The sequence below is a fragment of the Lipotes vexillifer genome, unplaced genomic scaffold (genome assembly GCF_000442215.2).
Source record: "Lipotes vexillifer unplaced genomic scaffold, Lipotes_vexillifer_v1.1 scaffold534, whole genome shotgun sequence".
Taxonomy (NCBI): Eukaryota; Metazoa; Chordata; class Mammalia; order Artiodactyla; family Lipotidae; genus Lipotes; species Lipotes vexillifer.
The window spans coordinates 1,940,479-1,950,529 of NW_006787833.1; the positions used below are offsets into that span (position 1 = coordinate 1,940,479).

At 38.5% G+C, this 10,051-nt stretch overlaps 1 protein-coding gene across 1 annotated transcript in view; it reads left to right on the top strand.

Annotated features, from left to right (window-relative positions):
- ITGA8 (integrin subunit alpha 8) overlaps nucleotides 1–10,051 on the top strand; it is a 179,593-nt gene that overhangs the window by 26,826 nt on the left and 142,716 nt on the right. Inside the window, exons 3-5 of the mRNA XM_007460903.1 lie at nucleotides 149–249; nucleotides 2,748–2,871; nucleotides 8,560–8,621. Of these exons, the coding sequence (XP_007460965.1) occupies nucleotides 149–249; nucleotides 2,748–2,871; nucleotides 8,560–8,621 (287 nt within the window). The remainder of the gene's footprint in view (nucleotides 1–148; nucleotides 250–2,747; nucleotides 2,872–8,559; nucleotides 8,622–10,051) is intronic.

The following is a 10,051-nucleotide window of genomic DNA, read 5'->3' on the forward strand; positions in this document are numbered from 1 at the left end:
AAAAAAAAAAAAAAAAAAAAAAAAAAAAAAGAACCCCCCATGTGTATGACATTTTAAAAAATGTTTTTAATGGGTAAATTTATTATCACATATTTTAGCTGGCTCCCACGCTTTACAAATTATTAACAATCCATGTTCTCCCTGTCAGACAACAGAAAGATCAGAGTAAATGGAACCAAGGAACCTATAGAGTTTAAATCGAATCAATGGTTTGGAGCAACAGTGAAAGCTCATAAAGGAAAAGTGGTGGTGAGTATCAACTGTGTGTTGGTGGGACTGCTTTGGAATAACATGTACACTGAAATGTTTCAAAACTCGTATCTACAAAAATCCGTTCATGTAAGAATATATCATATTTTCAAAGATAAGCTATCAGCATTCCAAAAACAATTTAGTGCTTAAAATTAAAGAATCTACTTTAGTCCTTAAAGCTACAGGAAGTAAAGCTGGTTTTCCAGAAAATTGGCTAGATCTTTTCAAATATTTCAAAAACAAATAAGGAAGATAGAAAAATAAAAGCTAAATCCTAAAAAGGTAAATATTTTATTGCTTAAGATTGATTTAAAGGGCTGACTAAAGTTTGACCAGATAAATAGGAGTACTACTGTTAGGGTTCTTTAAAAGTTAATCTACTGTGATGTCATTGATCCTCTTTAGAACTATCGGAAAGTTTTCTTTAAAAATATAACTACCAATTACATGGTTCTCTGAGTACATTGATACTTTTTAAAGTAAAAATTTCTCACTCACAGATAGAGATCTTTTGGCTTTAAAATGCTATGACTTTGTGATTCTCTTCTCTGTAGCTCCAAGTGATAATACATGTCTGCTTTACTGAGAGATAAATAACTGTATTAAGTTGATCTGGAAACTTTTTTGTTATTGGGTTTTTTTTTTTTTTTTTTTTTTTTTACTATTGGCTCTAACTTCCTTACAAAATAAAGCAATAACTTTTGCTTTTGGGATTTGTTTAAAAGTGTTTGAATTATGATTTAATAAAAATAAGTATCTAAAGGAAATGCCTTGCTTTATTTGGTCTGTGGTTAACGCCCCACAGAAATTGTGACATAAAACAAGTAATATATAAAACATAGATAGCCCTCTTTAGTGACAAATCCAGAATTTACAATAGGCTCTCTGCAGAATTGTATTTGCATTAATATAGTTCTCACATTCCAGGATTGGTAAAAACTTTTTAATCCTTTAGTGATTTACAATGTATGTGAATAGCTATTGAAAAGCTAATTCCATCTAATAACTATTTGGGGTTAAAAAAATCTTTTGGTACTATATTGATTTTGATTAAGACTTGAAAACTTATATTATTGTGCATTTATTCAATATTTGTAGAAATCTTTAGAATTATTGAACGTAAAATAACACATCATGTTCATAATAAATATGCTTCATTTGAGGGCATGCTTGCACTTTCAAAATTATGTGGTAGGAAACAGGGTAATATAAAGTACCTTTCAAGTTAACTTTTTCCTTGAGCACTGAAACTTAGCAGCATAAAGAATTAAATTCTACGCTGTGTGACAATTCTTAGAACTTCAAATTGCTGTGAACAGAAGTATCGATTTTGAATATCCAGGTATCATGTGTGTTTGGGTCAAAGCCTGAATATTATCACATCATCGTGTTTCACATCAGTGTGAAACTGAGCAGGTTTAAAAAACATAACTTTTAGGGCTTCCCTGGTGGCACAGTGGTTGAGAGTCCGCCTGCCGATGCAGGGGACACGGGTTCGTGCCCCGGTCCGGGAAGATCCCACATGCCGCGAAGCGGCTGGGCCCGTGAGCCATGGCCGCTGAGCCGGCGCGTCCGGAGCCTGTGCTCCGCAACGGGAGAGGCCACAACTGTGAGAGGCCCGAAAAAAAAAAAAAAAAAAAGTAAATGAATGAATATTCAGGTAAAACACAGTTGCGTAGGATTCGAGCTGGCAAAACAGAAGTCAGAAAGGTGCCTGTGTTTTCTACCTGTTTATGTTTATTGCCTGTCTCGTTCCTATAGCACAATTAATTATTTAATTTACTTAAAGAGGATTTCATATATCCTCTTTTATATTTCATAATCCAAGAATCATGTTTTTCTTACCATTGTTTAAATTAAGTTTTGTTTTGTCATGAATAAAAACTATCAAATGAAAAATAAATCCACTGTGATAAGGGGGTAGCAGTCCAAATGTAAGTCATTGTTTTAAAAAAATCGTCAGGTACACCCTCAGTGATAAACCAGAGGAATCCACAAAACAGAGGTTTACAAACTTGTCTGCATCCTTTGATTGGAAAGTAGTTTTTCTTTAAGCAACAATTAAACCAAGAAAGGAACTAATTCTCTTTTTAAGACATCACGCTGATTCATTCGCTGTTTAAATGTTCATTTGCTTTTATGTAGGTCCAATTAAAAGAAAAAAAGAAAATAAGAGTTCTTTGCCTTTCGTAAATATTTACTTTTGCTAGGCTACTTTGATTTGATTTAAAATCCTGTGGGGGGAAAAATCTCATTCCTTTGTGTATGCTTAATTTGTTCCAATTCTACGGTGCATTAATGTTGAAATATTGGCTTTGGAAGTTTAATTAACTCTGACTACTGAGGTACTCATTAGCATACTGGAGGCCAATTAAGTCACTTAATAATTTAGCATTGTTTGTTACAAATTTAGGTCCATTCATCAACAAGTCAAATCAAAGCACTGTAAGAGGAATCTACATCAAAAAATTTTTATTGTCTTTGATGTTTCCCAGGCCTGTGCTCCATTATATCACTGGAGAACTCTTAAACCGACACCAGAAAAGGACCCAGTTGGCACTTGCTATGTAGCAATTCAGAATTTCAGTGCATATGCTGAGTACTCTCCTTGTCGGAACAGTAAGTTATTTTTATTCTTGGAACTGAAATTTAGCTCGAGCTTTTCTGCTATAGACAGTGCAGGTAACCCCAGAACACCATTGGTAAGGAAAAAGCAATGGGGGTAAAGATGACGGACGGCCTTACAGGATGCCTTACTGTAATGTGAGGACCAAGACACGGAATTCTGCCGATCGTCTTCCGTGTTTTAGAAATTTTCTGTTTTTAGATATTCTGCAGTCAAATTGATTGGTTCCTTATTTTAGGCCTTAAACTCTCCATCTCTACTCAAAATTCACACTGCATTTGAAAAATGCTAACTGTCCGCTTGTTAACTGTAGGAATGGTGTTAATTAGCATGATTGGACCCAAGGGCACAGTGGATGTGAGTTCTCCACCTAGCTTGTGTTCTCACTGTGTTCTCACAAATCAAACCCGTGTCCCCTGCACTGGCAGGTGGATTATTAAGCACTGCACCACCAGGGAAGTCCCTTAAATGGCTTAAAAGAGGTGTTCCTGGACTTTTCCTGGAGGTGCAGTGGTTAAGAATCCACCTGCCAGTGCAGGGGACAGGCGTTTGAGCCCTGATCCGGGAAGATCCCACATGCTGCGGAGCAACTAAGCCCGTGCGCCACAACTACTGAGCCTGCGCTCTAGAGCCTGCAAGCCACAACTACTGAGCCTGCATGCCGCAACTACTGAAGCCCACGCACCTAGAGCCTGTGCTCTGCAACAAGAGAAGCCACCACAATGAGAAGCCCGTGCACCGCAACGAAGAGTAGCCCCTGCTCGTCGCAACTAGAGAAAGCACGTGCGCGGCAACAAAGACCCAACGCAGCCCAAAAATAAATAGATAAATAAACTTAAATAAATAAATAAAAGAGGTGTTCCCTATAGATAATAAGACTCAGTTATGCATTCATTCCACACGTGTTGTTTGAACACACTGAGCACTAATTATTCTGTGTTTAGGGAATAAAGCACAGGACAAGCAAAAGCAAACCACTGTCTTCAAAAAGCATATTCTAGGGCGGGAGAGAGACAACATATGTGCAAATATATAAGTTCAGATCCAGCAATTCCACTTCTGGGTATTTATCTAAAAGAACTGAAATCACTATCTTGTAAAGATATCTGCACCCCCATGTTCACTGCAGCACGATTTACAACAACCAAGTCATGGAAAAACCAAAGGATCCATCAATGGATAAGTGGATAAAGGAAATATGGAATAGATAGAGATATGGATATGGATATATACACAATGGAATATTATTCAGCCATAAAAAAGAATGAAGTCTTGCCATTTATGACAACATGGATGGATCTTGAGGGTATTATGCTAAATGGAGTAAGTCCGATAAAGAAAAATACTCTGTATGATCTCACTTATATGCAAAATCTTAAAAAAAAAAAACCACACAAACTCACAGAAAAAGAGTACAGATTGGTGGTTGCCAGTGGTGGGGTGTGTGGGTGTGGGTTAAATGGGTGAAGGTGGTCAAAACATACAAGTTTCCAGTTATAAGATAAATCCTGGGGATGTAATGTACAGCATGGTGACTGTAGTTAGTAATAAGATGTATAGTTGAACGTTGCTGTGAGAGTAGATCTTAAGAGCTTTAAAAAGATTGTAACGGGGCTTCCCTGGTGGCGCAGTGGATAAGAATCCGCCTGCCAGTGCAGGAGACACGGGTTCAAGCCCTGGTCCGGGAAGATCCCACATGCCGCGGAGCAAGAAAGCCCGTGCGCCACAACTACTGAGGCTGCACCCTAGAGCCTGCGAGCCACAACTACTGAGCCCGCATGCCACAACTACTGAGCCTGCGCTCTAGAGCCCGTGAGCCACAACTAGTGAAGCCCGCGCACCTAGAGCCCGTGCTCTGCCACAAGAGAAGCCACCGCAATGAGAAGCCCACGCACCGCAACAGAGTAGCCCCCGCTCGCCGCAACTAGACAAAGCCTGCGCATAGCAATGAAGACCCAACACAGCCAAAAGAAAAAAAGATTGCAACGATGTGTGGTGACAGATGTTAACTACATTTACTGTAGTAATTATTTCACAGTATATACATAAATCAAATTGTGTTGTACACCTTGGACTAATATGTCAATTACATCTCAATGACACAATTTGTTTAAATAATAAGTAAGTTTCTAATATAATGTCAGGTAGTGAAAAGTACTACAAAGAAAAACATAGCAAGGCAAAAGAGTAGGGAGCGACATGCCTAGGTGGGGAGAGGAGCTGTTTCAGACAGGACGATGGGAAGGGCTTCTCTTAGCAGTTACTGGAGCAGGAAGGCAGGAGCTTTCCAAGCATGGCATCATCCATTAAGAGGGATATTTTGTGTCGTGTTCCACTCAAGGTCATGCCGCTGAGTTCTGTAAGAGGTCCTTATTATTATGCTAAAGATAAAGGTCAGGGAATTCCCTGGCAGCCCAGTGGTTAGGGCTCTACGCTTCCACTGCAGGGGGCACGGGTTTGATCCCTGGTTGGGGAACTAAGATCCCGCAAGCCACGTATCATGGCAAAAAAAAAAAAGTCAAGTAGAGCAATAAATAAATCCTGAATTTATTCATAAAATTTATGGTAGAGCAGAGATTCAAAACTGAACTTGTTTCATCAATTTTTACACCTATCCATATCACATTTCTTCTGATTTGCTAGAGATACCTCCCCACAGCAGTAAACTACTGTGGCTGAAATGAGGAGCCCGTCCTTCACATGCCTCTTACCTTGATGATATATCCTCTTCCAGCTAACATCAAGGATGATTGTTTAGAAACCATGTCACTGCTTCTTGTTCTGCCTTTTTATCTGACTGCCCATGTGATGGGAGAGCTCAGATTAAAATACAGCATAAGCCATCTAGACTTGTGGATAAGAGTTGCAGGGTGAGTTTGAACCATTATCTAAAAATTTAAAGTATAGTATGCTCTCATTTTGAGTTACACGGGTATATTATGTTGCCAATTTATTTAGCGTTTACTTTCCTAAATAAAAGAATAGCTTGACACAGGTAAAGGTGAAGTTTATGTCGAGTTGCAGAATAGCCAAACAAATGGCCAGGAATTCTGTTCAGTCTAGTACACAACTCCAGTGTCACATCCTCCTGGTCTCTCTCTTACTGGAAGTACTTCCTTCTCAAATGCACCCCAGGAGCCAGCTTCCTGTGTTCCCTAAGGAGTTCACAGCTCATAAACACAAAGCCACCTTGTTCATGAGCGTATGGTCAATATCACAGAACAGGGATATTACTTTCAAAAGAGAATTTCAAGAGGCCTCTCATGTTCATGTCACACCGCAAAGCCCCTTCACTGACACTTTGAGCAATCTGGGTGGTAGTCTGCTCATTCATGTTAATGACATGCCTGTAGCTCTTACGGTCATTCATAATTTAGATGGCAATGGTTTACACACACCTTTCCATTCTCCTTGGGAAGCCAACACATGATAGCATGATTCCCTGGATTCCTGAGTTTACTCTATAGGGCATAATTGTAAAGTTCACAGATGCTCTGAAGTTCTAGGAAGAAAGATTCCTTCAGCTCTCATAAACTATAATTGTAAGAGAAAAACTTACTTTGCAAAGGAAATAACCTCCCATTTCTATTATAATCACCACTTCAACATTTGAAGTTGGTTGCTTTCTCGATGAATTTTATGAAAAATTACTGTTTTCTCTTAATTTTTTCAGTTTCCTGTTTTGCAGCAAAATGATTTCAAAGAATGGTCCTGTTTCTTCCTTTATGAATAATTTACAATATTGAAAAAGTCAGAGTTGATTTTCAAAAGGATTTATAAAAAAGATTTATGCATTAAAAATACATTTCTTAAATACAGTCAACACATCTATGTTCACATAATCATATATCTTGTGTTCATATATATTTCTGGTTGCATACAACTATTTACAGGCATGAACTTCTAGAAGAATGGTACCTGGACATTTGAGACTTTAAGGAACTTTGTAGCATTCATAATTATAAACCACAAAATATAGTTACAAAACAAAATATATTGTAAGGTACTGTGCCCTAAACATTTGTTAAGAGGGTAGATCTCATGTTAAGTGTTTTCACAAAAGTTGTGAAAGTTGTTTCACAAAAAAACAAACAAAAAATAAATTTGATTGAGGGTGGGGAACACAAGAAATCTTTTGGAGGTGATGAATATGTTTATTCCCATGATCGTGGTGGTGGTATCATGGTATGAGGCATATGTCTAAACTCATCAAAACGTACACAGTAAGATGTGCATTTTTTTGGTATATTAAGTATACCTCAGTAAAGCTGTAAATAAAAAACTTAGCTTAAAAAACACACACACACAAAGCATCGGCATTTGAATTAAAAACAGATCATCAAAAAAATACAGTATATGAAGTAGAAAAGTATTTTAAAATATAAAGGGAACATCTGGAAAGAATGGCTGATGACAGTGCTAAAATTAGCTAAGTACTAACCAAAGAAAAGAAAAAACAGAAGGCATTCTAGGAAAAGCTGGAAAGGCCTGATCCATTTCAAAAAGCTTCTGGAACAGGCACATGTCCAGCCTATAAATTTTTCCTGGGATGATGTGCATTTCCTTTCCTGCCCTCTTATTTTAGTTTCCATTCAGGAATATCCTTGATAAGAAAGGAGTAATTATTTGCATGTTTGCATCTAACTGTATAACGACTGAGATTCCCTCTACTGAACTATATTTTGGTTTTAATTTAAGTACTTTAGGAGTGATACTCTTTTAAAGTACAAGTGACAAGTAGTACATTCCTCATCCTAATGTCCCAGTATCCTGATATCCTGGGAATCCACAGGTTGACCTGCCTATGGTTTAAAAAACTGTATTATAGGGCTTCCCTGGTGGCACAGTTGTTGAGAGTCCGCCTGCCGATGCAGGGGACATGGGTTCGTGCCCTGGTCCGGGAAGATCCCACATGCCGCGGAATGGCTGGGCCCGTGAGCCATGGCCGCTGAGCCTGCACGTCTGGAGGCTGTGCTCCGCAACGGGAGAGGCCACAGCAGTGAGAGGCCCGCGTACCGCAAAAAAAACCCCAAACAAAACTGTATTATAGAAAAGTCCTATTGGACATTCAGCTAGTGAATTACATTGCAGAGAGTATAAAATAAGCCATTGCTAGAGAGTTTTCTCTTTTTTGAACACTAGAGTCCCTGTGAGATGCAATGTGATCAGAAATGCCAGGTCCAAATTTACGTAATGATCATAGAAGAATTTGAAGTTAATTTCCTGTGAGAGACCAGGAAATTGAAACTCTTATCGGTGACTCCAGCAGAAAGTGTCCACCCAGGTGACTAAATTTAGCTCTTTCTCAAGGCACTGCTTTACTCAGAACATGTGGGCACCACAGAAACACAATATTGCCAGTTGGGGAACTTGGAACATAGTTGGGAGATGGAGGTTTTATTTCTTCAAATAAACATGAGTTATAAAACCCAGTATCATAGTCCAAGGAACGTTATTCCTGCTCTTACTGTAAAATCACAGTGCCATTTGGGACAAGAAAACAGATTGCAATGTATTTAAGAAATTACTTGGAATAAATTTTACAAATAAATATAGAACACATATTGATCACTTTAAATTTAGAAGTCTATAGATAAAACAACAGTGTATCCTGAACTAGTTATTAAAATATATCTCGGGGATAATGATGTTATAACATTTGTATCTTTTGATCATTCCAGGCAATGCTGATCCTGAAGGTCAGGGTTACTGCCAAGCAGGATTTAGTCTGGACTTTTATAAGGTAAATTCTTTTGATCTTATAGCTTCTAAAATTTATTTTATCTGTTTGATTTTTTTTTTACCCGCTGCCTCTCATTCCCACTTCCACCCCCAATAACCACCATCAACAAAAGAACCTTTAGGTATACACCTGGCCTGTTTTGGCAACTTCTTTAAATTTTTTTGTTTGCTCTTTATTTTTAATAAAGTAATCTATACATACGGCAATTTATTAAATAGTAAAGAAATCATGAAGAACCTAGGGGCAAGACGGGAATAAAGATGCATACCTACTAGAGAATGGACTTGAGGATACGGTGAGGGGGAAGGGTAAGCTGGGACGAAGTGAGAGAGTGGCACGGACATACATACACTACCGAACGTAAAATAGATAGCTAGTGGGAAGCAGCCGCATAGCACAGGGAGATCAGCCCGGGGCTTTGTGACCACCTAGAGGGGTGGGATAGGGAGGGTGGGAGGGAGGGAGATCCAAGAGGGGAGAGATATGGGGACATATGTATATGTATAACTGATTCACTTTGTTATAAAGCAGGAACTAACACACCATCATTGTAAAGCAATTATACTCCAATAAAGATGTTAAAAAAAATAAAATAAAATAAAAAAGAAATAAAGACACAGGAATAATGGTTAAAACAGTGAAACCTGCTTGCTACACAGAGAAGAGAGTTGTTTAAGGAATTGGATTTGATAAACATTTTGTAATGCATTTAGAGAATTGCTTAAAAATCTATGTAGGAAAATGTTTAAAAGTTGCTATGTACAAGCTACTTTGACAAGAGTGTTATACCAGGGAATGGATGATATAAACATTCTTTAATGCATTTAGAGAAGTGTTTAATGCCCTTTGATAATCTCCTCTGTTTGCTTCCTTTGCTTGTTATGTATTAAAAATGGTTATATGAGAAAAAAAAGAAAAGAAATACACAGGCTGAACAGCAACAGTCTTGCTTTTTTTTTTTTCTTCCTTTTTTGCGGTACGCGGGCCTCTCACTGCTGTGGCCTCCCCCGTTGCGGAGCACAGGCTCCGGATGCGCAGGCTCAGCGGCCATGGCTCCCGGGCCCAGCCGCTCTGCGGCATGTGGGATCTTCCCGGACCGGGGCACGAACCCGCGTCCCCTGCATCAGCAGGCGGACTCTCAACCACTGCGCCACCAGGGAAGCCCCTTGCTTCGTTTTTAAATGAAAATCTCAAAAACTCAGTAAAGAAATGTGCTTCTAAAAAGATCACAAGAATCTATGTTTTTATATCTTAGGTGTAATTGACTGATTAGATTTCACATTAGTGTTAATGTTAATTTCACGTATCCTTTCACAAATTAAAAACAGATATTTAATAAGAATGTGGGCGGCAAAGCTTCCATGGTTTTGCAAATACTGTAAATTTCATCAGTGTCTGAAATTTTACTCCCCCCCAACCCCCCCCCCCCC